Below are 12,766 nucleotides of genomic sequence, written 5' to 3'. Positions count from 1 at the left end.
TAGTCCGTTTGACGTTGATACATGGAGGTGGTCTTGAGAAGGGCCCGACTGGGCTTTCTTCTAGGTACGACGACAGCGGCGGTAGTCCAGGGAACACTCAAAGGGCAAGGAAGGGTGTTGTGTGTGTGTGTATTCGACCGACACTAGTTGCTGGCTCCAGGTGGTGGAGTTGGCAGAGACCAGGCAGCAAAGATTAGTTTCCAAGTCTTGGTTGGCTCGCTCCGACTGGCCGTTCGATGTGGGAACCCAGAGGACAGTCTGGCGGACGGCCCAATGAATATGCAGAACGCCTTCCAGAACCTGGATGAGAACTGAGGACCCCGGTCGGAGACCATGTTTACTGGGAGTCCATGGATCCGGAAGACGTGCTGCACCACGTGCTGCACCATAAGGTGGGCCGCTCTTTGGCTGAGGTTGCAGGAAACCAGCAGGAGCTTGCCGAGGAATCTTGTTCGGCATGCAGACCGTATATGTGGTGATGAATGCGGAGACATCGGGAATCATGATATGCTACCAAAAGCATTGTCGCTTCAAAGGCCAGTGTCCGACAGGAGCCCGGGTGGCAGGCAAGCCTAGTGGAGTGGGCCCACGCCAGGACCGAGGAGCGGACCGCTTCAGGAACAAACATCCGGTTATCTGGGCCCCCCCGGGGTTAGGCTGGAAACGCTGCGCCAATGTATCCCCCAGCTTAGTGCCGTCGCCAGGCACGAGGTGGGAAAGATGGTCTCGGATTCCAGTGTTGTAGACATGGGGCTTTAGCGGCGCAACAGCTCATCCAGCTTGACATTCTTGGATCCCGGTCGGTATGAGAGGGAGAAGTTGAACCTGGTGAAAAGCAGAGCCCATCTAGCTTGCCTGGAATTGAGACAATTGGCGGTGCGGAGATATTCTAGGTTTTTGTGGACGGTCCACTCATTGAACGGATGTTCCGTCCCCTCCAGCCAGTGCCTTCACGCCTCCAACACCATTTTCTCTTCGAGAAGCTCACGATTCCCCACATCGTAGTTCCTCTCCCTGGCGTTGAGGCAATGGGAGAAGGTGGCGCAGGGATGTCACTTGAGCTCCTGGGACAGCACTGCCCCACTCCGACATCCGAAGCATCGGCCTCCACCACGAACTGGCGGGACAGGTCAGGATGAACCAAGATGGGAGCTGTGGTGAAACTGTTTGAGATCCCGGAATGTCCAGTAAGCAGCTGGGGACCATGTGAATGGAACCTTAGGAGAGGTGAGTGCAGACAGGGGGAAACCAGGGTGCTGTAACCCCGGATAAAGCGGCAATAAAAGTTGCCGAATCCCAGGAAACATTGCAGCTGCACCCTGGACATAGGCTGGGGCCAATCCACCACCGCTCTCACCTTCCCAGGTTCCATCTGGACACTCCCTGCAGTGATGATGTAACCCAGGAAGGGGACGGTGGAGCGATGGAATTTGCACTTCTCCACTTTCACAAAAGCTGGTTCTCCAGGAGTTGTTGGAGAACCTATCGGACGTGGAGCACATGTTCTTGGGCGGAGCGGGAGGAGACGAGGATGTTGTCGAGGTAGACGAAGCAGAACCGGTTCAATATGTTGCGGAGGACATCATTGACAAGAGCCTGGAACACAGCAGGGGCGTTGGTAAGTCCATAGAGCATGACCAGATACTCGTAGTGACCTCTGGCCATGTTGAAGGCAGTCTTCCACTTGTCCCCTTCCCGGAACCGCACCAGGTGGTAGTCATTCCATAGGTCCAGCTTGGAGAACACAGTGGCCCCCCTGAAGCGGCTCGAAGGCCTAGGAGATGAGTGGTAGTGGGTAGCGGTCCTTCACTGTGATGTCGTTGAGACCCCTGTAGTCGATGCATGGGCCCAGGGTTTTGTCCTTCTTCTCCACAAAGAAAAAAAATGTACAACAACCTGAGGAACATAAAGCAATTCTATTTGTTTTGGTCTGCTACTGTAACTGCTACTGTAACTAGGTGAAGATGACTAACACACCTGATGTAGGATTCAATGCTGTACTGGGGGTCAAAGGAAAGGTCAAGCCTGGTGAGAAGAGAACTCATATTACACAAGAAAGTCATTAATTAAGCAGAAAAAGAGAAGTATATTACACATGACCTACAAATCAGATGGACTAAAAGAACACAAATCTGGACTGAAATTACAAGCAGCTATGAATAGGTATTTTAGTAAACCGGTCTGAGATTTTAGTGAATTAATGAGAACAGAAAATGTTTAACTGTAAACTAAGTTACATTTAGTGGTCCTATTGGTAGTTGGTCTCACTGGGGTCAAAGTTGAACTAACAGTCGAACCTGCTGGGAAGCATCACAAGACAAGTTAATTGTGTATCTATTTACACAAGAAGTAAGGTATTCATCACTTAGTTAGAAAACAACACAACTCAGTCAACAGAAAGATGACATGTTCACAATAGCATAATGTGGCACATTATTGTTAAAACCCAGACCTTTGACTGAATGTACAATTGGAAACAGTATTTGCAAAGACGGTCCCTTAGAGGACCAATACACCTGTTGTAGGACTCACTGTGATGATGAGGGGCAAAGTAGAAACAGGCTTTTCTTACCGCTGTAACGAGCTCTGCTATAAAATAACAGCAGCACTAGGGCTGTTGCGGTGACCGTATTAAAGCTACCCTGGCTTTATTTGTCACAATGCTTACTTAAAAGAGGTGGGTTTTTTTTTTACAAGCGGTCATTTTTGTTAATGGTGTTTTCCGCTAATGGAACATTCGCGCTTATAGCCTACTACCATGTGCGCATTGCCGCTCTTATAATGTGAAGAAATAGCCAAATAGTTTATCAATATTTTAAGCTAAACGTTCTGATCTGCTGTGTCAGCCACATTGCATAATTCTTTGGGGGGGGATGCTAGTGGTTGTATTAATTTGGGATCTATCGCATCCCACAACTGTCCCAGACTATGTTTGGTATATCTATTTCTTGCACAGAATAGAATAGGTACATTTTTGTACTATGGGGGATAGTAGATTGACATAGGCTAGTGCTTTTGCTGTTCGTTAGGCCAACCTATCTTGTTGGCTGACGAAAAGTAAATGTGGACTGTTCTTCCAATATCTTCTATAGGCACCTCAGAATTGGATAAGGACTCGCACAGTTGCGTCCCCGATGTGTCTGTCTTAACTTGTAGCCTGTGAGAAAGACCCTATCATGTGACAGAGAGCCGTATGAGTGAGAGAGCTTCGGATTGGCAGCACACTCAGGGAGAAGGGCACAACACAGCACTCCGGGCCGCAAAAGGCACAGATTTTTTTAGGGTGCATTACAGCCACATAGGGGATGCCACCGTGGAATTCGAGGCATTATCAAGTGCTTGTCAAATTGTGAATAAGAGACTTTTGGAGTGTGTACAGCCTGTGCAAAAACAGAGCAGAGATCATGCCTTTCAAGCAACCTTTTTTAAAATCATCATTAGAGTCTCATCATTCAGCCTTACTGTGTATTAAAAATCTAAACATGTAGCCCATCGTTTGTAGAACAACTGAAGTTACGTTAATATCTAAAAAATTTATAATTTGTTCAATTGTATTCTTCATACTATAGAATAATATAAAATAATACCACCGAATTATAAGTAACTCTTGTCTGCTACATTAACTAGTGTCGCCCACAGCCATTCGGCATAGCCACATCAGGACCTAACAGACGAAAAACTCAGAGTATGCTATTCTTTTCTTCTGAAATAGACTACATTTTCTTCATATAATGCCTAAGATAACCTGTCTAAAATAAATAATGGATTTATTGTGAAGGTGTGGGCTATATTACATGGATTTATTAGACTTTTTAAAATGGCTTGTCGGCTATGTGTGGAAGACAGGAGATGCTAAATGTGTTTATGTTAATTAACGGTCAATTACTGTGATACCGACAGTTATTTAATTGACAATCACCGGCTGACGAAATGTTGAGACCTCCACAGCCCTAAGAAGCACCACAAAGTACATTTAAAAGAAGAAACAAAACTAATGTGTAGCCTACCTGTTGGAAAGGGTTTAGTTGTTGGATAACTAATGTAAACTCCCACCAGATCTAAAAACATTTTGGGGATTGAAATGTGGTATTTAGTTTGTGGGTCAGAATGAATATATTAATACTAAGAATGTGCTAAAGTGATTTCGATCATGAAGACCTGCAGCCCTGATAGATTTGTTTAGATAATGACTCACCTGTAAAGCTGTACCCATCACTGTGTGGAGAGAGAGAGTTTGGTCCTGAGCTCACTCTGTAGTCACAGCTCACCTCCTTACTCCTCACTGACTGAAGACGACTGATCAGATCACTATGTTTTGGAGTGAATTGACAGAACTCCTGTCTGGGTGCTGAGGTGGATTGTCTCTTCTTGATCTTTGCTGTGAAGGATGGCTGACTCTCCTCTCCAACATACAGGTTACAGGTGCTGTCAGGACTGACGGATCCAGGAATCAAACACAAGACGCTGAAGTACACATCAGAAATGACTGTAATATCTGGTTTTGGATCTGTTAGGAAAGAACAGAGACTCCTTTTTGCATCACTCTATTTGAATGTAATGTATATGTCACAATTAACACTACTAAACTAAATCCTGCCATTCTCTTTATTTTAACTAACAGCATGTCTTATTTGATATCATGTCTATTTATGAGTGCCATTTAGTCATGTGTGCTGTGTTTACAATGATTTCCTTTCACTTAATTCCTTACATTCTCGCGTGTGAAATGAAATTGAATCCCATGGACTATTTTAATTGCTTATATGGTGTGGGGGATGATGGAGTGTGTCACTTGTCATTTAATTATGAATTCATTTTCAATGTTTAAGTACTCATAGATATTGCAGCACTTGATATACGTTTGAAAAAGAAAAAGAATTAATTCACTGTTGTCTATTAGATGATAACAATGCATCTACAATTATGTAGTTTAGGTTAACAAGATACATTTGATTGATTGATGTAATATTATTTAGTAAAAGTAAAAAACACTCACAATGACCTTGGGCTTCGATGTGTTGGAAGGTGACTGGAAATAACACAATAGGTCTTGATCAGGAAAATGTGCCATTCAAAAAAAGCACGAGAGACAAGAACACTTTGTAGAAGTTGGTAAAGTTTCATAAGTTTAAAGTCACAACAATGGATCCATGGGCATGTTATCAAGCAGTAGTCATTCTGATCTGAACAAAATATAATGATAGAGAAAAATACATCAATAAGATGATCAATGGAATAGGACACTTATTACAGCCATGAGATTCAGAAATATATAAAGACTTCCTGAAGTAAAATATTAAAGAGGAGAGAGAATCCTGTAGCACTAACAGATGATGGAACTTGGAATGGAGGAATAACTCACTGAAAAGGAGGATGACCAAAAACAGATGACCAGCCATATCAGGGATGAACAATGCCATTTATCAGACGTCTACAAACTGTTAGTCTGACTTCACAGAAGAAGGTGACTGTGTCAGAGAGGATTGTTTGAATAGAGAAGTAGACGTGGAGCTTGTTCACAGGAAAACCACAGATAGCAGAAACCAGTCTCATATGGAAAGTGTGGCTAATGTTGCAGAGGAACATTCAGAATAATTTATCAGTCACTATTTTTGTTGTCTGTAGCTATTTGTCTTTAACAGCTGATGTTTTGCATCACTAGATGGCTTCAATTACATTTTCAAAACCTACAAACTAACTGTCTGAGAAAAAGATTTGACTTATTGGTTTCATGTGTTTGACAACAGTATTTGTGGTTGAGTTTGAGTTTTATTAATCACTCCTTGTAATTTCAGACATTCTCGGTTAACCCAGAACTAAAGTCTTGTGTAATTGGTCAGATGCTTTATTTAGGTACTGAGTCCATATGTGTTTAGATAAGAGAACAGAACAAGCATCCGAACCAGAACGAGGAGCTTGACTCTTTGCCTTTGCAAGTTACAGGCCAGTCTATGGACCAAATGTCCCCTCTACTTTTTTTACTTACCCGGAGTCAGATTAATTTATGGATACCATTTTAATGTCCCAGTTTTAAGTAATTTGCTAACTAGCATTACAACAAACAGTATGATAAAATATCCAAAGTGGAACATGGTAAAATGGCACAAGAGTACATTGTCTACAAACATTCAAATTGTCTTCTTACCATGAATTGTGACTGTAGCAGGCTCACTGTATATGGATCTAAACAGCTAACCTTTAGCACTGTACTGCCATTGTAATACAGTACTGTACTGCCATTGTATTTTGACCTCAGCAGGTTAACTTTGACCTGTTCATCTGAGCAGCTGAGCTCCTGTAGAAGAAACACTGCGTTACAGAGACAGGAGGAGTCTGACAGCTGAACTGAGTCTCTCTCTCTGATGACTGTAGGACACACTGTCAGACTAGGCTGAGGAAGGCCTGTGAGATCAGAGGAAAATAATATTTCACACTACGGCAATCTGTGAAATCTCTAATATTGTCTTAGTCTTATGTTCCCTTAATCAATATCATTATACCCTCAAATAGAGAACACAGAGAGTCAGTGAATGACATCTCCATATTAAGTTAACTAGACTTTTACTAAACAGATGACAGTGACTGACTAAAATATTGTTAGCACATTTCATTTAATGGGGAAACTAAAATCGTTAAAATTGAAAAACGACTTTAAAACTAAAGTGTGTGGAGATCTTACTATGTCACCCTTAACAATGTTATCTCACTAACCTTGAGCTTGGAGGGATGAAACAGCATCTAGCAATGACAAAAAGTCAAACGAGCATCTTACTCATTCTGGGAGAAAAAAACATCCTTCAAATGTCTTTGTGTCTTCTGTTGTCCATTTACAGTGCATTTATACAGATGCAGTACATTAGTAAAATGGAGACTGTTCATTAGCAGTAACAACTCAATCACACAGCACATAATGACTTACATTCCACATGCTGATCTTTTAATTGTTTTATATACAGTACCATGAATGAACATTTGTACAGCACGGTCAACCAACCGGCAGGTTAGTTTTCTTAGGTGACGAGAGGTGGATATTATACTATAGGAGAGTAATCATAGCTATGATACATAGTGAAAGTATGCATGTGATCTCAGTTCTTCATGTGTAGTTTATAACCGGACATACAGTACTATTAACATAGAGACCAGCCCTCATACAAGTCTGAAAGAAAGTCACCTTTATTGAATGAATATAAACAAGCTGGCCAACACTCAATAGTAATATTCTGATACAGCACATACAATAGCAAACGTCTGGGGCAGTGGAGACAGCCTCCTACAGTAGGTTTTAAAACACAGTATCCATGCTGAACAGAACATTCTCTCTCTTTCTCTCAGGGGGTTTCCTGCAACAGAGAATTTTGAATCTCTCGCTCTCTTTCTTTGTCTCTTACACATACACATGCGCACACCTACAGTACACATACACACGAATGCATGCGCGCACGCGCACACACACACCACACACACACACACACACACACACACACACACACACACACACACACACACACACACACACTTCTGACAGATTTACATGTGTAACACCCCAAAATTATGCTGCCTCTCTCATAACACTGCACAGGCTGTCTACTAGGGGGACACGATAGGTGAGGAGACACACACCACTCTCAAACACAACATCACACTGTCACGATGCAGAGGCAATTCATGTATGAGGACTGGAGCATCATGGGAAATAAGCCCACGTTCACACAAGTAATCATTCAGCATGCTGGACACACATTTAACTTGTTCCTAAATCTTTACTGTACAGCAGAAAACAGTTACTATTACAAATAGTACAGTCCCAAACTGACATATTCAATAAGCCAAACTGATTAAAAAAAATGTAATCAAGAATAACTTAAATACAAAAAATTAACACCATTTTTAAGTGGGTGAATCAGGTCTTTTAACTGGGTGAATCAGGTCTTTTACTCCTTCGATTACTATTGGTGATGTCTGTTGGCCTTCAACTCCTGGGTCGTGTTCATTAGGCATCAAACAGAAGAAGCATGCGCTGAAACAGGGAAAGACTACTTGGACTTGTCCAATGAGAAACGCTCATTCTCATTTTCCGTTGCAAAACATTTTAAAATATTGCGTGGTGTATGTTAACTGATAGGCCATTGATGAATCCTTAACAGTTTGATTGCACATCAAGATCTTGCTCTGCATAGAGGATAGGAGATTCTCCCCAACCTTTCACTCTCAGTTGGCACATTACTTTAAAATCTGCATGCATCAACATAATGAAGTGTTCCATGTTTTCTACCATGTTCTATATACCAGGTGCTGTATCTTCACTTCTCATTGTAGGAGAAACCCCTACTTCAAGTATTCAGTAGTAAATGACCTGAAAATTGAAGATTCTGAATCCGTTCCCCATGATGGTAAAGTGAGAGGTTCTTCACACCTCCATCCGTGTGCTCTTCTGGATTGCCTTTCCTTACAGATCATTAGTACCAATCTCTGACATTGAAAACACAAACACAACATCCACACAACATCTTTATTTTTTTCTTCAATTTGATTTAATCCAAACTGGTGATTGTTGGTCAATGGGAGGAGGAGTTGTGAGACAACTGTCCTGTCTGTATTCTGTGTTGAAGTTGACTCAGAGGTGACCATTGTATAGGGATCAATTCTGTTTGGATCCCAATGGAGAATGGGGCACTTTTCTACAAAAATCACAATATCAGCCACACACACACACACACACACACACACACACACACACACACACACACACACACACACACACACACACACACACACACACACACACACACACACACACACACACACACACACACACACACACACACCATGGAGGACGGAGGGGGGCAGGTGGTGGTGGTGGGAGTGGGGGTGTGTAACAGTCTTGGATGTTTTCCCACTAGAATGGTTTGTGTGTTTTTGTACACACTCAACTGTCACATATGTCACCACATCTGGGTACACCAGGACAACGGCATTGAAGACAACAACAAACAAACACACAACACAGAGACTGGCTGGACAATGCATCTGCAACGACAGAGTCACTCCAAACCTCCACTTTAACCAAGGTAGTGATAGTCCTCACTCACAAGTGCAAGTTTCTATCCGCTGTGCTGCTCAAAATAGTCTCTTTGCTACTTTAGTGAGCTGCAAAAACAGGATGTCTTTCCCTCTGTGAGAAGACTAAGGTCTCACTCTAACCCAACGGTGTGTGTGTGTGTGTGTGTGTGTGTGTGTGTGTGTGTGTGTGTGTGTGTGTGTGTGTGTGAGAGAGAGAGAGAGAGAGAGTCTCTAAATACATTTCTCACACTGCAACAGGAATGTAACATTAGGTCTTCTAAATGAGAATGGAATCATTTTCTCACTCCTTTCCTTTGGGCTATGTCTCAAGGTTTCTTAGGCCAGATTATCATTCATGAGAACCACAGACAGGGAATGTTGCTTTCTGCTACTGAGTTTTTCTTGTAATGTACAAAACAGAGGAAAGTCACATGTCACTCCACACACTTAATAAGCGTTTTCTCTATCCTTTGGTGAGTAAAAAAAATAAAAAATTAAAAATTTATTTTTATACTCAATATTTTTTTGTTGTTGACAATATTCTGACCACTCCATAGATCTTTCTGTCTCTCTCTATATCAAATCAAGTCAAATCAAATGTTATTAGTCACATGCGCAGAATACAACCTTACAGTGAAATGCTTACTTTCGAGCCCCTAACACACAATGCAGTTTAAAAAAAATACACATAAGAATAAGAGATAAAAGCAACAAGTAATTAAAGAGCAGTGGTGAAATAACAGTAGCAAGACTATATACAGGGGGTACCGATACAGAGTCAATGTTCGGGGACACAGGTTATTTGAGGAGTATGTACATGTAGGTAGAGTTATTAAAGTGACTATGCATAGATGACAACATGCAGTGGTGTGAAGACTGGTGAGAGGGGGTGAGAGGAGCTGGGGCACTGCACATTTCCTGATAGCCATTTAACGGGATGTTCAGGAGTCTTATAGCTTGGGGGTAGAAGCTGTTTAGAAGCCTCTTGGACTTAGATTTGGCGCTCCGGTACCGCTTGCCATGCGGTAGATGAGAGAACAGTCAATGACTAGGGTGGCTGGAGTCTTTGACAATTTTTAGGGCCTTCCTCTGACACCGCCCTGTATAGAGTTCCTGGATGGCAGGAAACTTGGCCCCAGTGATGTACTGAGCCATTCGCACTACCCTATGTAGTGCCTTGCTGTTGGAGGCCGAGCATTTGCCATACCAGTTAGTGATGCAACCAGTCAGGATGCTCTCGATGGTGCAGCTGTAGAACCTTTTGAGGATCTGAGGACCCATGCGAAATCTTTTCAGTCTCCTGAGGGGGAATAGGTTTTGTTGTACCCTCTTCACAACTGTCTTGGTGTGCTTGGACCATGTTAGTTTGTTGGTTATGTGGACACCAAGGAACTTGAAGCTCTCAACCTGCTCCACTACAGCCCCGTCTATGAGAATGGAGGCTTGCTCGATCCACTTTTTCCTGTAGTCCACAATCATGTCCTTTGTCTTTACAAAAATACATAGTCCGCCGTATTTGTATGAGACATGTATGAGACATGTGAGACATAGCTGTACAATGCTACACAAAGCCAGTGGTGTAGTTTCAGTGTGCCTGCAGAAGACTGTACAACCCATCCGGCTGTGCTGAGGTTTCTGGTCTCTCAAGGATTGAGCTGTATACGTGGTATGTATCGGACTAGAGAAAAGAAACAGATAGTTCAACTTCAGTCCTTTGAATCTACAGTACTGTACATATCATGTATTCTAAACGGATAAAAGACCAATCTGAAACTGAAAGTGGTTTATAAAACACAGTGGGTGATTTTGAACTTGAATTGTCATTTTCAAATGACTGTCCATTCTCTTCAACAGGGCCTGAACAACGAAGAAGCCGGAGTGAGATTGTGTGTGTGTGTGTGTGTGTGTGTGTGTGTGTGTGTGTGTGTGTAAGTGCATGCATGCCTGCAGTTGTGGGTGTGGTTGTGCTCACTTTGCTGTTCCAGGCGAGAGAACTTTTCCAAGCCAAACCTTCATATCATAACCGCTAACTTCTACACACAGCCTACATAGTTGTCACCATATTAACGTCATAGTCAACATTGCTACTAGAACTAATGTGTTAGTAAAACATACAGTACATCATACAGTCAGCAGCAAGCAGTTTAGCAGTTACACCGTTGGGCCTCAGTGGGAATAAATTGATGAAACCAAAAGCGTACCTTGACACGGAAGAGTTCCAGTGTTGTATAGCCATAGCCAGCAAGCTAATTTAGCATCCCTCTGTTTTATCCGGGTGTTTGAGTAGGCTAAACTATCTAGCCACATTTGCTAGCTAATTAAGTGAAAGTGAAAAAAACTAACTACAAAATATAGCTCTCTCTCTCTCATTCAAAACTGTTCAACTATTGGCTTTCACTCTCTTTGTCTCTATCACGTCCTGACCATAGAAAGCTTTTATTTTTCTATGGTAGAGTAGGTCAGGGCATGACAGAGGGTTTTCTCTAGTTTATTTATGTCTATGTTGGGTCTGGTTTCTTTTTTCTATGTTGAGGGTTTTGTCTAGTTTATGTATTTCTATGTGGGGTTCTAGTTGTTGTTTTCTATGTTTTTTTGGGGGGGGATGATCTCCAATTAGAGGCAGCTGGTCATCGAGTGCTGTTGAGGCTACTGTAGATCACTGCAAAACAGTGTGTTGTAATCAACAATTTGGTGACGTGAACATATTTGGTATAGTTTCATCCAAACATTATAACTTTTTTTTATGTTTCACCATTTTTGGGGGAAATTCACTGAGCATGATGGTCCTCCGCTTCCTCCTCTGAGGAGCCTCCACTGCTCATGTAAATGTTGTACACTGAGTATACAAAATATTAAGAACACCTGCTCTTTCCATGACATAGACTGACTAGGTGAATCCAGGTGAAAGCTATCATCCCTTATTGATATCACTTCTTAAATCCACTTAATTCAGTGTAGATGAAAGGGAGGAGATAGGTTAAATAATGATTTTTAAGCCTTGAGACAATTGAGACATGGATTGTGTATGTGTGCCATTCAGAGGGTGAATGGACAAGACAAAATATTGAAGTGCCTTTGAAAGGATTATGTTAGTAAGTGCCAAGCACACCGGTTTGTGTCAAGAACTGCAGCGCTGCTGGGATTTTCACGCTCAACAGTTTCCCGTGTGTATCAAGAATGGTCAACCACCCAAAGGACATCCAGCCAACTTGACACAACTGTGGGAAGCATTGGAATCGACATATGGGGGGAGGTGGTGCAACTCAATATTCTAGAAACGTATTACCATTGCTCATACAAGGTGTGAGATACATTTAAATATGAAGTCTGATCTGACGTAATTTTGTAACTAACATGTGTAAATACAAACTGGGCACAGACGTCAGTTAAACGTCTAGTTTTGATTTACATTTGGTTGAGTCGTCAACTAATGTGAATTCTATGTGAAATCAACAACAACAAAAATCCACTACACACTCATAGAACATAAACGATCATCAAATTGACAGGTGTTTCACGAGTTTCGTTTCTGGAGTGGATTATCCCTTTAAGAATGATAAAGAATAATAAAACACTTTTGATCTCACTTTTTGTAATGAGTTTCATGTTTCACTGCAGTTTTTCAGAGAAACAGATGGTCACTAACTACATAATAAGTATGGTGTCTGTGTCTGAGAGAATGGTTTAAATAGAGAGGAGGATG

The 12,766-nt window shown here is 42.0% G+C and overlaps 1 protein-coding gene across 25 annotated transcripts in view; it reads right to left on the bottom strand.

Annotated features, from left to right (window-relative positions):
• LOC106565164 (mucin-6-like) overlaps positions 1–12,766 on the bottom strand; it is a 116,938-nt gene that overhangs the window by 27,862 nt on the left and 76,310 nt on the right. The window contains exons 1-2 of one of the 25 annotated variants that reach the window (XM_045691469.1): positions 5,363–5,482; positions 4,997–5,029 (exon numbers count right to left, since the gene is read on the bottom strand). The exons of the other annotated variants lie outside the window; for them this stretch is intronic. Coding sequence (XP_045547425.1) covers positions 4,997–5,029; positions 5,363–5,420 — 91 coding nt within the window. The 5' untranslated portion in view covers positions 5,421–5,482. Of the gene's footprint in view, positions 1–4,996; positions 5,030–5,362; positions 5,483–12,766 lie in introns of those variants that run through there. 25 annotated transcript variants of the gene reach the window in all.

This window comes from Salmo salar, chromosome ssa12 (genome assembly GCF_905237065.1).
Source record: "Salmo salar chromosome ssa12, Ssal_v3.1, whole genome shotgun sequence".
Lineage (NCBI taxonomy): Eukaryota > Metazoa > Chordata > Actinopteri > Salmoniformes > Salmonidae > Salmo > Salmo salar.
The sequence above is the reverse complement of the archived record's forward strand: the minus strand, read 5'-3'. Positions and strand labels throughout refer to the sequence as shown.